This window comes from Neolamprologus multifasciatus, chromosome 4 (assembly GCF_963576455.1).
Source record: "Neolamprologus multifasciatus chromosome 4, fNeoMul1.2, whole genome shotgun sequence".
NCBI lineage: Eukaryota > Metazoa > Chordata > Actinopteri > Cichliformes > Cichlidae > Neolamprologus > Neolamprologus multifasciatus.
This window is the reverse complement of record NC_140442.1, coordinates 27,905,706-27,929,323: the sequence shown is the minus strand read 5'-3', so window position 1 is coordinate 27,929,323 and position 23,618 is coordinate 27,905,706. Positions and strand designations below refer to the sequence as shown.

At 38.4% G+C, this 23,618-nt stretch overlaps 1 protein-coding gene across 3 annotated transcripts in view; it reads right to left on the bottom strand.

Moving 5' to 3' along the window:
- Positions 1-981: 981 nt before the first annotated feature.
- Positions 982-23,618, bottom strand: part of LOC146520719 (carbonic anhydrase-related protein 10-like) — a 140,383-nt gene continuing 117,746 nt past the window's right edge. The window contains exons 7-9 of one of the 3 annotated variants that reach the window (XR_014873877.1): positions 20,568-20,722; positions 7,008-14,832; positions 982-6,961 (exon numbers count right to left, since the gene is read on the bottom strand). Coding sequence is in view for 2 of the 3 variants with exons in the window: in XM_085158082.1 (XP_085014208.1) it covers positions 14,608-14,832; positions 20,568-20,722 (380 nt within the window). In the remaining variant the exon portion in view is untranslated. Of the gene's footprint in view, positions 14,833-20,567; positions 20,723-23,618 lie in introns of all 3 variants that reach the window. The other 2 variants (XM_085158083.1, XM_085158082.1) reach the window with 2 other exon arrangements.

Here is a 23,618-nt window from a genome sequence, read left to right as displayed (position 1 = left end):
GGTGTAATAAGATACCTTTGGGATGCGGCGTAACAGGTGATTTGCATCATCGATGTGCGTCATACAAATCTGCATCTACTGCATAAGACTGCATTGTTAAATCTATGTATAACAGAATTAAGTCAGTTCTGAAGGCAAACGAGATTCCAACAGAGTATTAGCAAAGTGCACTGTACCTAATAAAGTGCCTGGAGCATGCATGCTTACAGGAAAATACATTATTTATCACATTATTGTTGTTTTCCATAGTCCCTGCTTTTAGTTTGCCCTACAACACTGGTACTCACAATTTCCAGCAGAACAGACTCTGGAAACCTTTAAATGTTGTTCCTACAAAGGTTCTAGACTGTGTATACTCGCACGATCTGATATCGTCGTGTTGGTGTTGTTCCCAGATCATCATACTAAATGTTGTTCCAGGATCAACATTGCAAGTGACCAATCAGAATGTTGTGACGTCATACTTTTGCGACTTTGGGAAAAACCGCTGTAAAACAAAAAACTGTACTTAAGCTGCAAGAAACCGCCTCTGTCCGCCGATCAACGGACCCTGACCCAAACCCTAACCCTAACCCTTTAATATACGGTAAGCGGAACTGATATTGTCCTTGCAACATTGGAATTTTATAAATGCACGAATGGCTTGGCGCGCAAAAGAATAACGTCACAACAATGTGATTGGTCACTTGCAATGTTGGACCTGGAACAACATTTTCATGATGATCTGGGGACAACACCAACACGACGATATCAGATCATCCGTGTATACTCACTGTGCATATTTTTCAGCATCATTCAAACAGTCTGGATCTTACTATTCTCTATGCCTGTTTTCATTTCCTATTAAATCCAGACAGTCACCGCTGCTCATTCTCATTAAACGCTTTGTTACACTGTTAGTAGTTTATGACAAAGACACTCAATGAAGCTTCTACTAATTTCAAAATAGACGAACTAATTAATTATATGAGTTCCACAATCTTTAAACATAAAACAATAGCATTTATTTTGTCCAAAAAGGTAATAATCTCCACTGTAATCCATCTTAAACAAAACTCATATTTACATTCAACATACATGAGTATAATTTCAAGTTACCTCAAAGGAAATATAGCTTTTATAATTGTAAATTCCTTTTCCAGATGTTGTAGCACATAGCTCCCATAGCTCATCACAGTTCTTTTTTTTTTTCATTACAGTTACATATTTAAACTAAACAAACATAAAGAGTCAGTTTTTTTTCTTCATGAGATACAACATCACAGCAGACTGGAAGGTAAAAATAAAAAAACAATCCCACAAGTTGACCAGTTCGGTTAGTGTCAATCCATGATGGGAAACCATTACATAAATTGTCTCTGTGATGGGAATCTTTATCCAACAATTTTAAGATCTACAAGCATCAATGCATGTTAAACCTGAATGAAACAAAGAAAGTCTTTTTGATTTGATGGTTTTGATCAGGCCTCGAACCCATGAAGATCTTTAATGTGAACAGTTGTTGGTACCTTATTGGCCATCTTGAGAATGATGGAAACATATGAAAAACTTAAATGTAAAAACACAAATCAAATAAAAAATAATAATTAAACAAATTTGTTTATAAGAAAATGCCACAGAGAAAATTTAATATTTTAGACATTAGTGTCTGTATCTTGAATATATTATTGGAGACGGTCGCACTTTCTCACTTTAATAACAACATGATCAGTAATGTCATTTACACTTGATAATAATTATCAACAACATGATTTCACTGGCAGAATTGTTGAATGTGGAGAAATGTAATCTTGTTGTGTCTCTCTGTGTTACTCTGGATAAATTTGACCCTTTCTTCTCCAACTAACCCCAACCGCCCAGTTATCAGTTATCTTTGTTTTCATTTCTCTCATGGCACATAAACAAATTACAATAAATACTTTTCATTTTGAGAAATCCAGATTAGTTGGCTGTAATGGTTACAGCCTAACAACTTTATTAGGTAGGTAGCATCAACTAATGTTTACCGTAAAACATGCTGGTTGAAAACCTTTGAAATCCAGTATTTAGCATTACCGACTTTCTGTATTTAAGGTATTTTGTAAAATGATTTGCAAAAAGGTCAAAGCTAATACTGTATTTAAATAATATTGGAGTTGCAATAACTGCCATCGTCTGAAAATAAATGTCAAATGTGATCATTATAGCTGGGAAACTTGTCTTTTTCTGATATATCTGACCCGGCAAAAAAGGGGAATGACAGGAAATGTAACGACAGTTAAATATAATTATGCCATAAAATGTGTCAGATTTTTTTCATGGATTGAAAAAAAAAAAATACTGTATATTTAAGAAAAAAATATCATCACTCACTCAGTACTCTTCAGACTGGTTCTGTACAGTATCATTCATGTTTTTAGTTAAGATTTTGATAAAGACTGCGGGAAATCTTAAGTGAAATGGCAGCAGAATACTGACAGTTGCCACATTGAGTTGTTTAATGATGTGAATGTGGGACTCTTTAACTTAAATATCAAAATCCCCACACACTGTGAAAGAGATACAATGCTTACAAATTCAAGTCAAATAGTCACTATCATGATTATTGGTGAAGAAAATAAGGAAATAGCATTTTTTTTTACTGTTACAGCAGTATTAGTAAGCTAGGTACTTGAATAACAAGAATGAACCTTTGGTGTCACGGTTAACGCTGACTATCAGCTTTGTCCCGTGTTCAAGACTAATATATTTTTTGACCCATTCCTCTCTTCTCAGTGTTTTTACTACACTGATTTAGTGTTTTTCCAACATCATCACGCTGTTCTTTGTTCTCCTTTTAGCTGCTCCCTTTAGGAGTCATCACAGCAGATCATCTCCCTCCGTCTCACTCTATCTCTAGCATCCTCTTCTGTCACACCATCTGTGTGCATGTCCTCGTTTACTATATCCATGAATCAACTCTGTGGTCTCCCTCTATCCCTCCTGCCTGGAATCTCCATATTCAACATCTGTTGTGCAATATACCCACCGTCCCTCCTCTGCACATGTCCAAACCTCTCAGCCTTGTCTCTTTAATTTTGTTTCCAAACAACTCAACCTGAGCTTTGCCTTTGATGTCCTCATTTCTAATCCTGTTTATTCTTCTCACTCGAAATGAAAACCTTAACATCTTCAGCACTACCACCTCCAGCTCGGCCTCCTGTCTTTTAGTTAGTGCGACTGTCTCCTAACCATACATCATAGCGCATCTCACTAGCATCATGTAAGCCATCCCTGCTCATAAATCACCCAATACGCTCATTTCCATCTACTCTTCTTGTGTACTGCTCATTGCTTTAGATGGCTGAGCCCGGGTATTTAAGCACATCTAACCTCCTTGTCTCTGCTTCTTGGCCGTTTACCTTTCCATCTGTCTCCCTCTCCTTCACACACATGTTCCATCTTACTTCTCTTCTCCTCACCAAAGCATACCTCCACCTGTCCAGACTCCCTTCCACCTGCTCCTTACTCTCACTATAGATCAGGTAGTCTGAAAATGTCACAGTTCATGGACACTTGACTGGCCTTACCTCATCTGTCAACCTGTCTGTCTATCTCCACTGTGAAATGGAAGAGACTCAGAGCTGATTCTTTGTACTTCTCGAATCACTTTGTTCTTTCCCCAAATCCTAATTACAATGACTGCAAAGTGGTGCTTTTACTTCAGTTACAACTGTACAAGAAAACCCTTTTGTTGTTTTGTTTTGTCCCCCACACTCCTTCTACATCATTTTGGGTGGGGGACAAATCCAAAGCCAGACAGGCTTGACATATCTCATTACAGTGGCTAGGCTGATTCTAGCAACTGCTTCTATTTAATGCAGGGATTACTAAATGGTTAATTTGCAGAGGGTACGCTTTGCAGAATATACTTTGGTGAAAACAGTCTGTTTGCTCTTGGAGTAATGGAAGGAAGGTCAGCTCTTAATACATCGCTGTGAAAAGCAGGGACTTGATGTGAGATGAACTCTGACTCCACTTTTTAATTAAATACCATGAAGACGAGTGAACATTTTCAAAATCATGCAAATTAAGTGACCTATCTCTTTCCAATCTCCAGTGGCTCCATCTGTTCAGGTCTGTAAACTGTCAGAGATCCAGCTTCTACCTCCCTTTAGCTATGTAGCCTCATTTCACAAGTTCTGAATTCTCTTTTCAAAATGATCATCGTTAATCATTATTTGATATCAGGATAGGCATGTTATCGTGTCTCATCATAACAAAGCCGAGGGTTTCTTTAATGGCAGGGGTATCGATCATCATTGGGAATGCAAAATGAACTGAAGAAGCTCGTTGGATGAGAGGTGACATGTCTTCAAGACCAAGCTCCTTAGACTACCATGACCTGGATGACTGAAAACCTACACAGACATGTTAGAAATGCAACAGTTCCTCTGGTGAATCAATGAGGTTTTTTTTATAATTGCTTTCTGTACCAGATTTGATAAGTGATTATCACAGCCAAACCCCAGGAACTGGCATTTTTAGCTGCATCCACACATCTATAAATTAGCCATAAAATGTTTGGATCATTGCAACTTCAATCGTCGTGACGTCACAAAACAAATAAACAGACAGTACACAGTAGACATTAGAGTCCTTATGGTCTATTTCACACTTTGTATTGATTTGTACCATCGTTGCAGGCCCCGATGAGTATTGTTAGACAGTGGATGAGTAGGAGGCCAGCGTAGCAGTTAGAGTTTTGTCATTTGAGCTGAGCTAATATCAGTTTGCTTAAGCTGTCTTTAGTGATGTGCAGCTTTTGTGCTTTTTATTGAGTGCATGTCCCATTTGTTCTTCTCAGTTTGGTTCGGCAGTGGGGAAAGGGCGCCAGTGATTCCTGCCTCTCCTGCTGTGGTACTGCAGCTTCACCTCTATTTCAGGAGCCACTGGTTCACTGGAGAAGAGGAGAGAAGAAAAACCGGAATTTATTTTTTTTTGCATATTTCTCATTTATGTGTTTCGGATCATCAAACAAAAGATAGTCAGAGTAAATACAAAAGGGAGAAATGATGATATCAAACCTTCTTGGGCCTATGTGAAAGCGTAACAGTTCTAAACTGGTTCCACAACCGGTTGCAGAGTTACTGCTTCTGCAACAGTAACTCAAAAAACCCTCATTACAATCAAGTATGCAATAGAGCATCTCTGAACTCACATTCACCACACATTGAACCTTGGAGCAAATGGATTACAGTAGCAAAAGACCAGGCCAGGAGTCACTCCTGTCAGTTAATTTGCACAGCCTCACTAGAATTACAGAATATTTCAAAAACAAAGAGTCCAGATTTCTGCGGTAACATTTAATAGGTAGTGTCAGAATTTGACAACGTTTGGAAACATTTTGGCATGAAAGCACAGATCCATGCTGCTTGGTCATTATTTCAGTTCAATTCAATTCAGTTTTATTTATATAGCACCAAATCAATACAGCTGCCCTATTTTATAAGGTAAGGATTCGACAGTTTACAGTGTTATTTATACATTACTGTCTAAACATCACAGCTTACCTATTGTTGTTGACCAACCCTGTCTCACACGCGTCCATGATGCAGTCATGACCTTTAACCTATTAATTCATGTTGCTGAATCAATACATCGATCTATGACCTTTAATCTATTGATTCATGTTGTCGGACACAAATTTCTTTAAATTCTCTTCAACACAAATTTTGTATTTTGTATCCCTGAACACAAACTTTTATCAGCCCGCTATGTCGAAGTCCACAGCTAGAAGTTATCTGGACTTTCAGGCTACGTTCACACTGCAGGTCTTAATGCTCAATTCTGATTTTTTGATCAAATCCGATTTTTTTGTCTGCGTGTTCACACTACAAATAAAATGCGACAGCAAACGCGCTCTAGTGTTAACGCTCAAAGCGGCCCGCATGCGCAAAAGAAGACTTCACACACAACGCGCTCTGTTTAGACCCAGAGCAAACAATATTGTTTGACTGATGGCCGTTGATATAAAGACTTTGGACTTCACGTTTCCCAATTTTTGCTTTAAGTTATTTTGTTATTTACATAATAATGTAAATAACCTAATAATGATCCTTATTGCTGTTTTAGAGGAGCGGTGCTTCAAAGGATAGTTGCAGATTTCTGTCAGAATCTGCAGATTATACAGTACAAATAAAATGTTCACGTTTCTCCAACGTTGACTTCCAAACAGTTTCACCGGATGGCCAGGAAGCGTTCGCAATGTCTTCTCCGGCGCTGATAATTGGCATCTGTCTTGTGTCGGTGACGTAAAAGACGGATTTAATGCGACTTGACCATCAAACAGCAGTCGCTTTCTGAAACATCGGATATGTATCGGATTCAGTACCACATACGAAAGTGACCCAGATCGGATTTGAAAATATCGGATTTGTGCCGTTCACACTGTCAGACCATGATCGGATATGGGTCGCATAGGGTCAAACAAAAACGGATTTGATGCGCTTTCGCCTGCAGTGTGAACGTAGCCTCAGTGACCCAAGTCTGACTCATACACATCACAGTTTCTTTCTACACATATTTAGCATGACTTTTAAATAAATGATTACAAATGTCTTGTTGCATCAAATTTCAACATTAAAAATTACTGAGTTGGGCTTTGAACAGTATGATGATTTGGGTTAAAATGCACTGCTTGTCACATCTTTTCATATACTGTTGTCTTGGTTGCCATGGTGACACCTCCCTGCTTTTTCTGCAAGTGTAGTTCCTCAAACAAAATATATTTCCTAATGAAAAGCATTACTCACCAATTCATGCTCACTGACACGAAAACACTGAACAATTCGTGTCCATGAACACGAGAAGATGCATTCATTTATCGTGACTATTTCACAAACTGCCTGAAGACCAGGCTGTACCCATCGGCCGCAGTGTACCGATCCTCTGATAGCTGCTTTTAGCAAGATAACAATAAAGTCAAAAACATGACTTTTGCCTTTCTTCAGAATAATAATGAACTGGCTGTACTCAAATAGCTCCACATTTACCAAGTTCTCAGTTCCATAGAGCACCATTTAAAATGTGATTTTTGCAACTACATCCCAACAGCCAACAAATCTGCAACAAGGGCATTGCTGTCATGTTAACATGGACCAAAATGTCTGAGGAACGTTTGCGGCACCTTGTTGTGTCAGGAAGAGGCTATAACAGTATATGCTTATTGATTGTTGAGGAAAGAAATCTCATGCACAAAACTATCTCCCCACCTTTGTAATACATCTGACATGACAACCCCGTATCCTCCTACAAATCACCCGGTTACAATTCAGCTCAATTTTATTTGTAGCGTGTAGAGAGTTCCGCTAACAGTCTTCCCAAGGTGGTCTATAGTCTTAGGTAAAAACCAGACAATATAGGAGAAAAACAGCCATCAACAATGAGTCTTCTGCGAGCAGCCACTTGGAGACAGTGGAAAGGAAGAATCCCCTGTTATCGGAAACAAGAGAACCAGGTTCAAGTGGGCACATCCATCAGTCCAACCCAAGTGAGTTGTGTGGAGATAAAAAGGCTATTAATCTGCTAAATTACATTTAGGAGATAAACTGTTTAATAATCCAATTAATGTCACGCAAGCTGCTTTCTTTTAAAAGTTGCACCTCTCACCGATGCTTTACAACATCCGCCAATTTACAAAACTGACCAATCAAATTCAAAGGTTACTTGAACTGCACAGTTGAATTTCTCACTTATTTGCAGTTGCAGTTGATCAAAGGTATTTAGCGTTTGTGTTACTATGTTGCAGTTTCAAGTAATGTTTTGGTTCGCCCTGATTAGCATGAAAACCAATAAAGCCAAATGAATACTGTATATATTCTATACTTGTGCTGAGCTATGCATAGTCAAATTAACTTTGTAACAAGGACAGTAAACAGACACAACTAAACAAAAGTCCCCTGGAGTGCTGAATATACTCCTCACAGGTTTCCAGTGGATTGCCAGCTACATTTTCTATCACCTCAAAAATCCTGCCAAAGCTGTCTCAATGCATCTTGTCTCTTCTCTTTTCTGTTATCTTAGACTGACTCCATGATGTCAAGATCAGGGCTCTGTTAGAGCCATATGATGTAGAATTTCAGAATTGCTTGCTCTTCTTGGCTGGAGTGCATTTTGTCATGTTACAGAATAAATATGGATGACATAAGACACTTTTCTGATTTTACTGCATGATAGATTTAAAAAAAAAAAAAACCTACAATCTTGTTTTGTTGTTTTTGTAGTCTGAGCACATAAAAAGGCAAGCGAAATGTAAAACTGGTATAAGTGGGGTATGAGTGGGGAAATGTATTTTTATTTTCACTTTGGGATAGATGTACATGCTGGTTGGCAAAAGGCCATAGATTCTAATCAAATGTAACTTTTTTAATGCGAGTTGCAAAACAACATAAAGTTTTTCATCAGCAAAAGGCAATCGCTGACATCTGCTTGGTGTGTCAAGCAGATGTCAGCCTAAGAACCTAGCTGCTATCAATGAAAAAAGGGGGGAACAAGATAGTACTAAAAAGATGTAAAGTGCAGGGAGGAAATCAGTGGGTATGAGTAAGTGCAGTTAACTGAAAGAGGGAATTTCAAAGTGAATTAGTCTGTGGAGGAAAAAAAGAGATAACTCCTGCCAAAAGCAAAATCCATGCGTTTATTTCCCACCAGGATCCTCTCATTGGCAGAGTGCACTGTGTTTCTATACTTTCACTGGATGTTGGGGAAAGTACAGAAGATTTTTTTTTTTTTTTGCAATGTTATCTCAGCCTTCTTGCCTGTTACTGGATCACCGGACTTTAGATTTTCTACAGAGAAAGAGATAATATTTGATAGCTTTTAGAATTAGCAACTGCAATTATAGGTCAGGGCTTCTACATAGTTTATTTCAGAAGCTGCAGTATTCACAGCGCAGAGCATGTTAACCTCATCTTTCAAGGAAGGATATCCAACTCTACGCAAAGTTTTTACTCCAACTGAAAGCCAGTTTTTCTGTCGCTATAGTGCAACGAAAATGCATTTAAATCATTTTCATTTTCTCTTTGGATCTTATACTAAACAGTCAGATTTTGAAATGAAATTTAACATTTCAATTCAATTAATTTTTATTTATATAGTGCTAAATCACAAGAAAAGTCGCCTCAAGGCGCTTTGTATTGTACAGTAGATCGCACAATAATAGATACAGAGAAAAACCCAACAATCATATGACCCCCTATGAGCAAGCACTTTGGCGACAGTGGGAAGGAAAAACTCCCTTTTAACAGGAAGAAACCTCTGGCAGAACCAGGCTCAGGGAGGGGCGGGGCCATCTGCTGCGATTGGTTGGGGTGAGAGAAGGAAGACAGGATAAAAGACATGCTGTGGAAGAGAGACAGAGGTTAATAACAGATATGATTCAATGCAGAGAGGTCTATTAACACATAGTGAGTGAGAAAGGTGACTGGAAAGGAAAAACTCAATGCATCATGGGAATCCCCCGGCGGCCTACGTCTATTGCAGCATAACTAAGGGAGGATTCAGGGTCAAGTGGTCCAGCCCTAACTATATGCTTTAGCAAAAAGGAAAGTTTGAAGCCTAATCTTGAAAGTAGAGATAGTGTCTGTCTCCCGAATCCAAACTGGAAGCTGGTTCCACAGAAGAGGGGCCTGAAAACTGAAGGCTCTCCCTCCCATTCTACTTTTAAATACTCTAGGAACAACAAGTAGGCCTGCAGTGTGAGAGCGAAGTGCTCTAATAGGGTGATATGGTACTACAAGGTCATTAAGATAAGATGGGGCCTGATTATTTAAGACCTTGTATGTGAGGAGCAGGATTTTGAATTCAATTCTGGATTTAACAGGAAGCCAATGAAGGGAAGCCAAAACAGGAGAAATCTGCTCTCTCTTTCTAGTCCCTGTCAGTACTCTTGCTGCAGCATTTTGGATTAACTGAAGGCTTTTCAGTGAGTTTTTTGGACATCCTGATAATAATGAATTACAGTCGTCCAGCCTGGAAGCAATAAATGCATGAACTAGTTTTTCAGCATCACTCTGAGACAGGATATTTCTCATTTTAGAGATGTTGCACAAATGGAAGAAAGCAGTCTTACATATTTGTTTAATATGTGCGTTGAAGGACATGTCCTGGTCAAAAATGACTCCAAGGTTCCTCACAGCGTTACTGGAGGGCAAGGTAATGCCATCCAGATCTCCTGATTTAAAAACTAAATTAAATGTTCAACTGATGAAAAGGTTTTCCAATACCGAATCACCAAAGTACTGCCTCTCCTAACCTTCGTTCAGTAACAACAGCTGCAACCAAACATTTTCAAAAGCTGGAGCGCAGTCTCTCACATTACTGTGGAGGAATTTTGGCTCACTCTTATTTACATAATGGTTTCAGCAAAACCTTACTGATGGGTTTGCAAACGTGAACTGTTCTTTTCAGGTCCCACCACAGCATCTCAGCGCCATGACTATTCCACTGCAAAATTTATCTTTTATTCCTTTTGAGCCATTCAGAGTTGGACTTAACACTAAAGGGACAAACCTAAAGGCAGAGGCTTGTATGGATTTTCCTGTCAGAGATGTTGGTATGTCAATGAAATCTGCCAACAAGCAACGACTTTTCTAGCACTTTTCTACACAAGCACTCAAATCACTTTATACAACATAGCTCGTTCAGACAAGCACTTTTTTCTAAGGGATTTTTAACATTCACACTTAATGCAACCAACGCCTGGAAAGTCTGCTTGTAAACTGCTGACTGTCTGAATAATTCAGATTCATAATTCAGATTATGACTTCAAGGTCGTCTGTGTGAGACCAGAATCATGCAACTAATCAATAAATCTGTGCTGTAGGTATAATGTTCCTTTTCTTGAATTCGAGTTTGCCTTTTGACGTATAAATTTTAGATTGTCAGTTTTGTTTTGGATTAATTCTTTAACATGAAGGCTGTTTGAGGTGGGAAAGCTTGAGCATGAGTTCCTAGATGACTTGCCCCGTGCTCTTGAATTTTAGAAAGTCAGCTTCAGTGTCGGTATGTGGAGTCCCAGAGCTGTGTATCTAATAGGGATTACCAAACTGCTGGTGCTGTGTCTCTTAGCATGTTTAGATGCAACTTATTTTCTCTTAATAATAATATTTAATTTCCTTTCCTTTCAGGTCACTCAAAGCAAAAGTATCTCAGAGTGCAGAGGTTAACCCTTTAAAACCTGAACCATCAAATAATTGCCAGAAATCTTTAATTTTTTGACAATGGACTGTTTGTTGAAGCTTTAGACAAAATATATATAAAATATATAAAATTTTAATCTGCATATGTGAGTTTTAATTTGTATCAAATTTGCTACATTAGCCATATTTTTGCAATTTAGTCATTAAAAAAGTGTCATGCAATTTATATAATTTTTTGAGGGTAAAAAAAGGTCACGCTGATGATATAGAAGTCTCAAAAACTATGATATGAATAAAAAAAAAAACAGCTTCAGAGTGACACTGGGTCCCTGACCAAATAACAATAACACATGAACAGTTGTTTACATTGAAAAAAGTCTGTATTATGCATTAGTTGGTTTTTTCTATCATTACTTACTATGGCTTTATAATTATATTTATCAAAAAAGAAAAAAGATGTTGTAGTAAATTATAAGTGCTTTTCAAATAAAGAGTAGAAATGGAGGCTGCAAAAAAGAAGACAAAAAAACCCACTGAACAAAGGTTTGTGGAAAAAAAGGCTTTTACGATGACCTTGTTAGAGATCTAAACTGTGTTGCAATTTAGTTCAACGATTAAAGTTAAAATTCTGGGGAAATTAGGTTATAATGGCTTGAAAAAGACCATTTTTAACATTTCCCTTTTCAACCAAAAGGGACATCCACGTAAACAACCATTACCTGAAACAGATTCAGACTAGAAAATAACACTGATGCATGTCTGATGCTTGAGAGGAAAAAGTTTGTAAAGAACCAAAGGTTCAAAACAAAGACTAAAGCCAGAGTGAGCCTTCTTCACTACAGCACTTCACTGATGCAGCCCAGTCCCTTCACACAAAGCAATTTATCCTAATAATGTGATAATACTTGATCCTGGTAGTACTGCCATTTCTGTGGCAAGCAGAAGAACACTTAGAAGAAGTGATAGTGTACTAAAACCTTTTTTTTTTCATTTACGCATTTGTTTTTTGTTTTGTATTTGTTTTTTATGATGATGATAATGATGAAAAATACAGGAGCCACCACAGCTGGAAAACACTAGGGGTAAACTGGTGGAGAAGTGGTTCACTAAAAATTTAGGAGCCAAGTGCCTCAGTCTCACACAGTGGAAGTGGAACGCATGTAATAAAAGATCATTGGAGACCGTTTTTGAAGTTTAACCTTGAGTTTAAAAAAAGCACAGAAACTGAGATATTTTGTCTTGTTTGATAGCAATTACAGGCAACCTGGCAAGTCTAAAAAAATACTATATTCCCACATACCCACAAAACAAAGAGTAGCCATTCTGAGTGTTTCTGGTTTCTGGAGATCACCTAAACAGTCTTCCAGGGGACTTCAATTGCTTCAAATGCATTGCCAGAGAAAGACAAGGACCTGGCTGCAGCGTATAAAATTGCCAGTTGAATTTTGCTGAGGCTACTGTTGATCATATTTTCTCTACTTTGTGAGAGCATTAAAGCACTGAAGCATACCATCTTTCTTTTGGACAAAATTAATTAAAGGAGAACAGAATTCCATCTGGGAAATCTTATAATCCTTCCACATGGCCAGATGGGCCCAGAGAACTGGGAAACAGACCTCTAACACAGGAATTCCTAACTGTGAAGCCCAGTTCTGTAACACCGAAAAGAAAAGGCAGGCAGATGATTAGACATGGAGAATTTCTGGTGTCCATCTTTTGTCAGACTAAAGTGTGGAGAAAAATCACATCTGACAGCATTTGCTGGAGAAGAAAGGTTGTCAGCGCTTCTTTACTGGGCAATCAAGAAAGTTTATTCTTGACAAATCGCAGAGACATTACAGACATTTCTTAAAAAATGACAGACAGAAAGCTGCTGTGAATATAACCATGAATTCAACAAAGATTTAATCCACCATAAAAGCTTCATTTGTCCTCCTCTTTTTATTTTTGAGCACCTATCTCCTCAAAGGTATCTCAACAATCCAATCGCTTCCATTGGTTGGACTAACACTGTTGTCAAGGTCTTACCATTGGAATTTCTAAAAGCTCCTCTAGGGAGCGATTAGGGAAAAATCAAATACCCACACGATTCACAGTTAAGATGATGTCAAATTCAAGATGGAACCCATTTAATCTGATAGAAAATACTTTCAGGATTCTCTCTTGGAGACTGACGCCCATTATTTGTCCTCATTTCAGAGATGCTTTGGTTTACATGTAGTTTGGGAGTTGATCACTTTTTGACAAAAAAGGGGGGCCAGACTTGTTCAAAGGAAACTTCTGACATTCAACGTAAATGAAAAAAAAAATACTTATAAAAGTTAAATGAATGTGATCATTGGGCCCACCTGGCATTTCTCTATATGTGCTTATTCAGTCTGCTGGTCTACTGTTTTGTGTTTTTTACTCTGTGCCTACAATCTGGCTGTTTGTGTTTTTTCGCTCTTTGACCTTGAGTGTTTCGGTTCTATATTCCAACAAGCCGATATCAAAGGGGTAGTAGAGAACATGACACTGGTTTTAGTTGTGGAGGATATCGTGAACTTCACTGGATTCATAAAAAAGAGAAGCTGTCAGCTGTTATTATTCCTGAAGGATGCAAGGACACACTTCCAAGTTTGGTGTACATTTCTTGGTTGGACCAGTTTTAATTTAATTTAACGCTTCCAGTGTTACATTGGTACAGACAACACATTTGCACTTTTTCACACATACACATTAATTTTGATGTCCTTTCTTTTTGCTCCTGTTTTTATTAAACTATTGTTTGTATTCTCACAAAAGCACCGTCTGACTTTCTCAAACTAATGTGTATAAACAGACCAGCGCATATTATGCACTGCATGTGTGCTTTGGACTCAGATAATAAGAATAAAAAAGTGTAGGTGCACTGCTGTCTTTGCTATTTTGCTACAGTACAACACCCTGTTGTAATTTGTTGTGCCACCACTTTATCATGTAACTAATTATCACATTTAATGGGATTGTTTTCACTACATTAATTAATGTACCCCCCTGTGGAAAGCACCAACGACCACAGAAAGCATGCAGATCCTCATTTTTTATCATGATGTTTAAGCTTATAACAAATTAAGCCATCATTGCTGCTTTTATAGTATGTTGTGTATATAGTACGCTGTTTTTATAGTAGGTTATTCTTCATTTCAGTACTCTACACTGGCTGAAATGTGTCTAGATCATATATGTGTAACTTTATAAATGTCACAGCAATAACTTAATATCTGTTGTGAAATATTATCCCTCTATTACTACCCATGATCCACAGGGTTTAAAAGGTTTCCCAGAAAAGTGAATGAGTGGAGCCTGATGAGCTTCAATGACCTAAGCGACCTAAATATATCCCCAGTCTTGGCACAAGCTTGTAATAGCTGCCTTGATTAGCTTAAGAGGCTGAAAGGGAGAAGCACAATCATACTTGGCATTTTCTTCATGCAGAAACAAAACCACTGCTCCCTCTTTCTGTACCCTGTGAGTTACCTCTGTATTGTGGGCGAAGGGCACGGTTGTTGGGGCAGTCACGGCCCTGCTTGCTAAAGTTGATATTGGTACGGATGCAGCGTTGAAGCAAAGGCTGGGCGGGCCGGGTGTTGTCGCTCATACTAAGGAATATCTTGTAGGGCTCATTCTGGCTGAGGAGGCGCAGGGAGTGCATCTGTGGGAGACATAAGATCAAATCTTAGTTCAAGAGCTAGCTAAAATGTCCTGAGATCATCTTCAGCTTCTCTAGTGGCACTATGCTAGTCTATCCACTCATCTTCTGCTTATTTGTAGGTGGTGGGGACAGCTACCTAAGCAGGAACTGCTGCTGCTCCCCAGCAGTCCCCTTCTCAATACTTCACCCCAGACCTTAAACTTGGCCATAGAGAAGAGACAAAAGCTTCATTTTCAAAGAGTGTGGAGAATCATCGCTGGTGATAAGAACTAGTATCAGTGAGAAGTTTCAGTGGAAGCAGTGCCCTAGCTCAAAACATTTAAAAGAAAAAAAGTGTCCCACATGTTGAAGTGAAAATGCATAGATACATAAAAAAATCACTTTTTAAACCACAAGTTTTTGTCATTAAGCTAAAGATATGATGAATTTGATACAGTTTTCATATACCTACATCAAAATAAACCTCAAATATTGCTCAACATATTTAAAAGAATCAGAGGCCAAAAAAATGAAAAGAGGCAAATAACTTTGGTGCAACAAAGTTGTGAAGCAATCTTGTAGTATTTTTCTGGTGGTGGCAGCTCATTAAATGGTGCAAACACTCAAACCAGACCACGGGAAGGCCACAAGCCAGTTTATTCCTACTGCTGGTCCCAAACCGGGAATGGGGAGGTTCGCTTCAGGAAGGATCATTCACCCTAAAATCTGTGCACATCATAAAGAATTAAATTCTCGTGCAGATCCGGTGCTGCTGGTCTTCAGGATCACCCTCCAGGGTGATTTGTGGCATAAGGAGAGACCTGGTATGATGAATGGTTTGGAGACAGTGGTGCCAACAAAAAGACGGAGCTGTAGGTGGCTCACAACCAGTGAATGTGACACGTGAGGTAATTTTGCTGTTGTGGGTTTTGTTGCTGTCAGTATTATATATACAGGGTAGGATTATAATGCAGACCAGCCCAAAAAGATTTTTCCCCACACAGAAATAAAATCCTGCATCATAGTTCTGACTGCATGACTTTTATGAAACCATCACTGGAAATGGTATGGTTCTAAAGAAAGGGGATGTTATGTGAGAGTTTGTGTGTGTGTGTGTGTCAAAATGAGTCAGGTCTAGCAACAAAAAGCAAGCTTTAATTACGCTGCTAAGAAAAGCCCGAAAGGCTGGCCCAAAAAAAAACAGGAAACCAAGAATAAAAGGAGGGCAAACTGATGGAGACACAAAATGGCACACAGGGCTGATTGAACACGGAGATGAATAGATGAACACATCTGCAAAAACAAACCGCACCAAGGGGGACGAACCAGCACAGGTGTGAAAACACCCTAAGTGTTAGCGTGTCACCTTTTCCCCTCTCACTGTTGTTCCTTTTCCTGTTTAAGCCAACTTATCACAAATCAGCATTCTACCTACACTAAACATCACTGCCATCAGCCTACATGTGGTAAGAAAGGATGCTTCTGTACCCTTGTCAGGTCCAGCAACCCCGCCTCTCTGTGGTTCCCTATGCAGGACAATCAATCCCACATAACTCATTAGCCAAATCTCCCATAGGTGTTCACTTTCCTAATCACCCTGGAAAAGACCACATGAAAACAAAGCGATCACACAGAACAGCGTGAATCTGCAGTGAGCCTTCCCTCTCATGAAAAGACTACAGCAAAGGGTTCCCAGCCAAAGTGATTTCTTCAGTGTAGAGCTCAATGGTTCAAATATTTCTGTTCATGCTTTAATTTTTCGCCAGCCTTTTAATGATCAAATTATACATTTGGTGTTTATACTGATTGTATCATTCCCCTGAATTGTATGTTGTTGATATTTTAATCCCAGGCATACTAATCAATTCAATTCAATTCAATTTAATTCAATGTAATTCAATGTAATTCAGTCCAATTCAGTTGTATTTATATAGCCCCAAATCACAACAACAGTCGACTTATGGCGCTTTATATTTCAAGGTAGATCCTACAATAATACATACAGAGAAAAACCCAACAATCATATGACCCCCTATGAGCAAGCACTTTGGCGACAGTGGGAAGGAAAAACTCCCTTTTAACAGGAAGAAACCTCCGGCAGAACCAGGCTCAGGGAGGGGCGGGGCCATCTGCTGCAACCGGTTGGGGTGGGTTGTGGTTGGGAGCTGTTACTAAGGTAACAGTGTTGCCTGTGGCACAAAGGTTATTGTTCATGCACTTTTCCACTTCAGTTGTTATTTAGATTTTTTTTTACATACTTCTATAATAATTGTGGTAAAGAATTATCAAAATGATTTCATAATTTTATTCAAGTTTGCCAGCAGTGCCACTGTCAAAACCACTGGCTTCATCTCTAATTGTTTAAATACGCTATTTGAATGATTAATTATTAGAATTCATATTTTTGCTGATCTCTCTCAACCTTTTACTCAACAAATTTGGACTTGTCACATTGTCTTTCCCTTTGGGGAGCACTCACTTTGTTTTGGCTCACTGTGTCACCTAATTAAACGGAGCTGTCATTAATACATTTGTTCTTTCTCTATTGTGTCAAATCAAAACGTCCACTATATTACTAATATGCCTGTTAATCATACAAGAAAAACAATCTTCTAGTATTTGAAGAGCATGAACAATTTTAACAACTGTTCAATAATAAGATTTTGGCTCCTTTAACTCGATGATATTTTTAATACTACCTTAAAATACTTTTTAATACTTTAAATTTTAATTTCACAAATTGGTGTAAAGTAATTAGTTCATTACAGTTTTGCACATACTGATGATTAACAATCTTTGTCCCCAAAGGAGTGGTTGTGTTAAAAAGCCCCCAAACTATAGCTATGCAGGCAGTGCTAAACTACAAAACAAAATGGTCTCAGAGACACTGGATGGGTTCAGATGAAGACTATTATAACACTGAAACAGGAACAAAGTGTTCTTGGAGGTTTCTGCCGAACATCACATCTTTTTCAACAGTAATCTTCCCCTGTGCTTCCCCTGCACAGACATATATCTGAGTCCAACATGCTTGCCTCACGCAAGGTTACAAAAATCAGGAGATGCACAATAAGAAAAAAAATGACACAACTTCAGCATGTGCCACCAATCGAGGAGTCACTTTTGCCACTTGCCACAATTCACAATAACAATGAACTGAACTGAGTCAGCTTAAAGGAGTCTCCCCAATTACCCCCTGCAGCCTACACTGAAGCGATGGAAAGGAGTAGGTGCTCACGAATGAAAGCCTGTATGTATTACTGAAGACTGTGCAGAACACGTGTCAAACTCAGCATCCATGAGACAAATCCAGCCTTTTGTAAATTTTAATCCAGCCGCATGTCAGTTTTGGTCCGCTTGGTTGTTACAGCAGTGTGCACGGTGACTGCTCAGCTACTCTTAATATGTTTTTAATGATATTTCCTACACCACCACAAAGTTGTCATGTTCAGGCGTGTGAAACATTCGATTTAAGACCCATAGAGATATGTGAAACAAAAAATGTAAAGATTCATTATTATGCTTTACCATCGATGTGTATTTGTTTTTTCCAACCAAATCACTGCCAGTACTTGTTATGTTGGGCAGACGAATGAGGTTGTTATACACTGTCTGTATGTGAGAGCCTACTTGTAAAACTGTAATCAGGATGCATTATTAAATGTGTGATTCACATTTTCTACTGTGGGCCTTAATGAAACTGAGCGCGAGAGGCGTGATGTGGAAAGATGGATGAGTGGAGAGCGAAGATGGATGGACGGGGGGGTAAAAATGCATAAGAGGGAAAAAAAGGAGAAGATATTGGAGAGAGGGAAAAGAAAAAGCAAGTGAAAATAAAGATAAAAGACAGAGAGATTAAAAGTGGATGACAGGTAAGTGAGAAGACAAGACAGGTGAGTGAGAACAGGGGGATGCAGTAAGAATAAATGGCACATAGTGTGTGGGATTTCACTGATGCATGCAGGCACTTGCTGTGCTGGGCTGTGATGTGCTGCACTCTGACACAGAGCTTCTTGGTCTACAGATTGCATATTTGATTTGATCTACAGTATAGAGCAACTATTATGACCAAGCAGAAAAGGTCAGTGTATTTAATTCATTAAGTTTGACCCTGTAAATCTGAATCATCATTGATTATGACTCTAAGCTTGCACTGTCATAATATATCATTTTTCATGTGATTTGATTTTAATTAATGTCTTGACAAGTCTTGACATTTGTGAGACAAAGAAACAACTTTCCTGATACTATAGGCTTAGACTTCATAGCTAGGGCTGGTTTCATCACCGATGACCTCACAGGTTAAAGTTACTTTTTGTAATTATTGTATGTAATTAAAATTGTTTTACCAAATATTTTTGTTTTGCTACCCAGCTCTGTAGTATAATGCAAAAAGGAAACAGGTGATCACAGGTGTTGATGTGAGAGTGTCTCTCTCTATTAGCCCTGTGAGCTATTCACAGTCTGTTCAAGGTGACTATCAATGATCCCACAGTTTACAGCTGAGCACCTGGATATAAAGCACTAATCACATACAGTAATTATATTTGTCCCACAGCATTAATAAAAAGCTAACCAAGAAAACATCTCAGCACTGTCGGTAACAGTTGGCTCCATTTATCAGGGTTCATTGCTTTTACCTTACCAGTCTAGCAGAAATGTTGTAACTTGAGTGCCAACACTCTTTCCAGCACTGAAATGATAGTCCTTTTTTTTCAATTCAATTCAATTTTATTTATACATCGCCAAATCACAACAACAGTCGCCTCAAGGTGCTTTATATTGTAAGGTAGATCCTGCAGAGAAAAACCCAACAATCTGATGGCCCCCTATGAGCAAGCACTTTGGCGACAGTGAGAAGGAAAAACTCCCTTTTAACAGGGAGAAACTTCCGGCAGAACCAGGCTCAGGGAGGGGCGGGGCCATCTGCTGCGACCGGTTGGGGTGGGAGAAGGAGGACAGGATAAAGACATGCTGTGGAAGAGAGACAGAGATTATTTTTTTACCATTTTCTTTCTCAGCATAGTTTCTCTTTGGGATGTGGTGCTTGTGGTGATACGCGTCACTTTGCAGGTGCCTCAGCCATTATTTGCTTTTATATTAACTAGAATAGCATAAGGCATCCTGGATTCTGCATTGACAAACATCTTGTAGGACAAATTCATTTTGCAATATATCTCATCCCTGGTTTATCTTGCATTCATGTCTCTGTAACAAAACTGATTTTTTTTTCTTCTTTTATTATCTGATCAAGAGCAGACGTGGTTGCAAAAGTACCGCTACAGTGAAGCAATGAATAGAAGAATTGGAGTTGTGCAGCTGTTGATTTTATTGCGTACGGACTTTGTGGGCATGAAGTCATGGTGTTTTTTCCGTTACATTGTGTTTACAGCTTTAGTTAATTTTTGAAGGTTTTACTCTGTTTTTAAACAAAAAGATTTTCAATGACTTGAATGCCTTGTAAAAAAAAACCCAGCACAGTTGAATCGAGCTTTTATTTTAGACCTTAAGATAAAGAAAGTGGATTTGTTTGTTTTCTGTCGTTTCATTACGTTACTGTTACAACAGCCTGCTTTATCTAAATCCACTTAGGGAAAAACAGACGGTTTGAAAATTGCAGGTTATGAAGGTGTAATTTGCAGTTGAGGCATGTTTGTACCCCATGCCAGCAAGAAAATTAGAAATCAAGTTTCTTCCCCGATCAACACAATACAAGTCATTTTTTTCCGCCAGATTCCTGTGCTACACTTTCATACCTGCATCTGTGTCACGTAGACTGGCTTGTTGATGAGTATCCACGTGGATGTCTCATAGCAGGGAGGAATAGTGATGGAGCCCTCGTAGGTGATATAACGTGTGGTGTCGGGGTAGAGGTCAGCTATGTTCAGACCCATCAATAAGAAGGCATCGTCTAGAGAAAACAGACAAATGACAGGGGGAGCCTGTTAGGCTGTGTGTGCAAGTTCGCTTATGTTCTAACCTATTAACAGAGACACCAGTCAAATGAAAAACAGAAAAATGTGCATCTTTTAATGCATTCGTCGTATTATCACAGTTAAATTAGAACTTTAAAAATACAAGTGCTGATGAGATACCTCTTTACATTTTAATATAAAGACTCATGCTTTTCCAGTTGCATATGTCTATATCAAAACTCCACTATTTTGAATGTGCAAGTGCTTTGAGTACCCAGGTGGTGTATTCATAGCACTCAAAATGCTAAGTGCACACTTGTGTTGGCCATGTAATAGAAAGAGAAGGACCAACAAACAACTTCACCCGGCAGAAGGAGGCTATATGTCAACCTAACATCTGCACATTTTTAGCAGGTATTGTTGGTACAAATAATGTGCTGAGGCATATTTTATGCATGTTAAATTATCAGCTTCACTGTGTGCTCAGAGGCACTATAACTCACAAATCTCATATTATATAAATGCAAGTATGACAATCATGGTCCTGCATTGCAAACCTAAGTATGCGGTAGAGTACTACATGAAAGTGAATCAGCAGAAGTATCCATACTCAGACTCCTGGTGTAAAGTTGGAATAAAGTAAGGGTTAGGGTTGGGTAAGAAATGGTTAGGGTAACTCCTCACTACATCATTAAACCCTCAGTGAATTTATTAAACACAATAAATAAAGTGTTGACTGGCAAACATGGCCTACAATTGGAGGGTTGCCGCATGGCCCACGCCGACACTTTTTGGGCAGTTCCTCCTACAGCCGGCCAATCTGCAGCAACTGTGTGGTGCTATCATGTCAATATGGATCATACGTTTGAGGAATATTTCCAGCAACGCAATGAACCACATAAAACGGAATCAAACCCAGCATTGGCAAGATCTAACTAATAAAGAAGCTGGTGAGTGTAAGTCAGTGTAAAACCTTTCTGAAGTGACTGATCCACGATTTCTCTGCTTGCATAAGGTTATTTCAGGACCATTATTAGTTTTTAAAAGAAGTAAAGCAATTGCTGGTCTTTTCTTTCTGAGTTACCTTCAAAGGTTTGTTTTAAAGTGTTAGGGTTAGGGTTAAATGAGAATAAGGTTTGGTTTAGGTTGTGGACTTTGATGTTAATAGCCAGGGTGGGTAAAAAGCTCAGGAATGCATTTATCAAAGGTTAGGATCGTGGTGTGAATGTACAGCTCAGATCTATCACATGGCCAGATTACCATGCAACTTCTAAGTTTTGGAATAGCCTTTCTAAGACCATCAGGTTGGCTGAATCGATACTCATACTGTTTCCTTTTTCTTCATTTGCTCAGTTTTTGGGGAGGTATATGACACCGTATGTTTGAAAGCATGTCTGCATCCTGGGACATGTACATGTTTGTTTTTGTCCAAATAACAAAGCGCTTAGTAACTGTGCTTTTTATGAAGTGCTATTCAAATATAGTTGTTGTTCTTATTATCAGTTACATTAGTCACATCTAATTTAAGAACTCACTGCTGGTTTCCACAGGTAGTCCTGAACAGTAACTTGAATTGGATCTTGGTTTAGATTAGTATAACCTAAGTTTACGGAGAATAAGGATAAGCATATGGATGTCTTGTGGTTGGTCTGTGTGGTTGTTATGTAGCTCTGCTATGTTTAGCCTCATTAACAGGAAGACAGTTCATCAGAGGACTGTACATCTTCACAGCAGAGGCTGGAAAACAGATTTTTGGCAATATAGCACTGATTCATATGTAATTAATGAAGCTTTCTTTCTGAAGACAGATTTAACTATCAGGGAGTATTGTTATGTAAAACAAGATGTAGACTGATTTTGTAGTGTCAGAATGAACTGTTGTGTAGCAGCTTTAGAGGTTCAAGACAGACTCCTAAGTCCGTCGTGGTGTATTCAGACCAAACAGTAGTGAAGCTTTGCTTCATCTTACTTTCATGAATATAATTAATGGACCGTTTCCAGACCGTTTCACTTTCACCCAGGACAATGAAAGAACAATTACCTTTACTTACTCCAACCAATAGCTGGAATAAAGAATGAAGTAAGAGGCTAAACTGAAGTTGAAGCATTTTCAAAATGTACCTCTAGAGTGCAGTGAAAAATATTCGCCTTCCTGATTTTATCACTTTTTGTATATTTACTTAAATGTTTCAGATCACTGTAATGTAAAATGTAAGTATTAGACAAAGATAAATAAATACAAAATGCAGTATTTAAATGTTTATTACATTTATACAGAGAAAGAAGTCCAAACCTACCACCTGTTAAATCATTCACAAACTGTGAATAACCTCTTTTTTTGGGGGGGGGGGGGGGAAACTAAGTTCAAATTCAATAGCCACAGCCAAGAGTTATTGTCAAAAGACCTGATGAATCAAGAAATCACTTACTCTGAATTTGTCTATTAAAGTGAAGAAAGTTAAAAGATTAAAAAGTAAAACATATTATGCCACAATCTAAAGAAACTGCAGAGAAACAAAGTCATTTGCTGTTTATCAACATATATGTACAAATGTACAAACTGCAATGTAGACTGTGCTCTGCAAAAAGTCCTCAGACATAAACTTCAAATCCAAGATTTGCTTGCAAAAGAAGCAAAAGTCCTAACCACTACATCATTGTGCCACTTGTTTACACTCTGCTCAAAAACGTTGCCTTGGTCTGAACACAGCATAAGATGTGGTGCAAGTAGAATGATGATGACCTAAAATAAAGTGAGGCCCTATGTTTCTGTATATATGGTTATATAGAGACGAAAATTCAAGAAGCAAACATCATAGAAGGTTATATACAGTACATATAAAGATTTTAAGATTTTATTTAGTCCAAGAAGCAGAGGTTTGTAAATGTTCT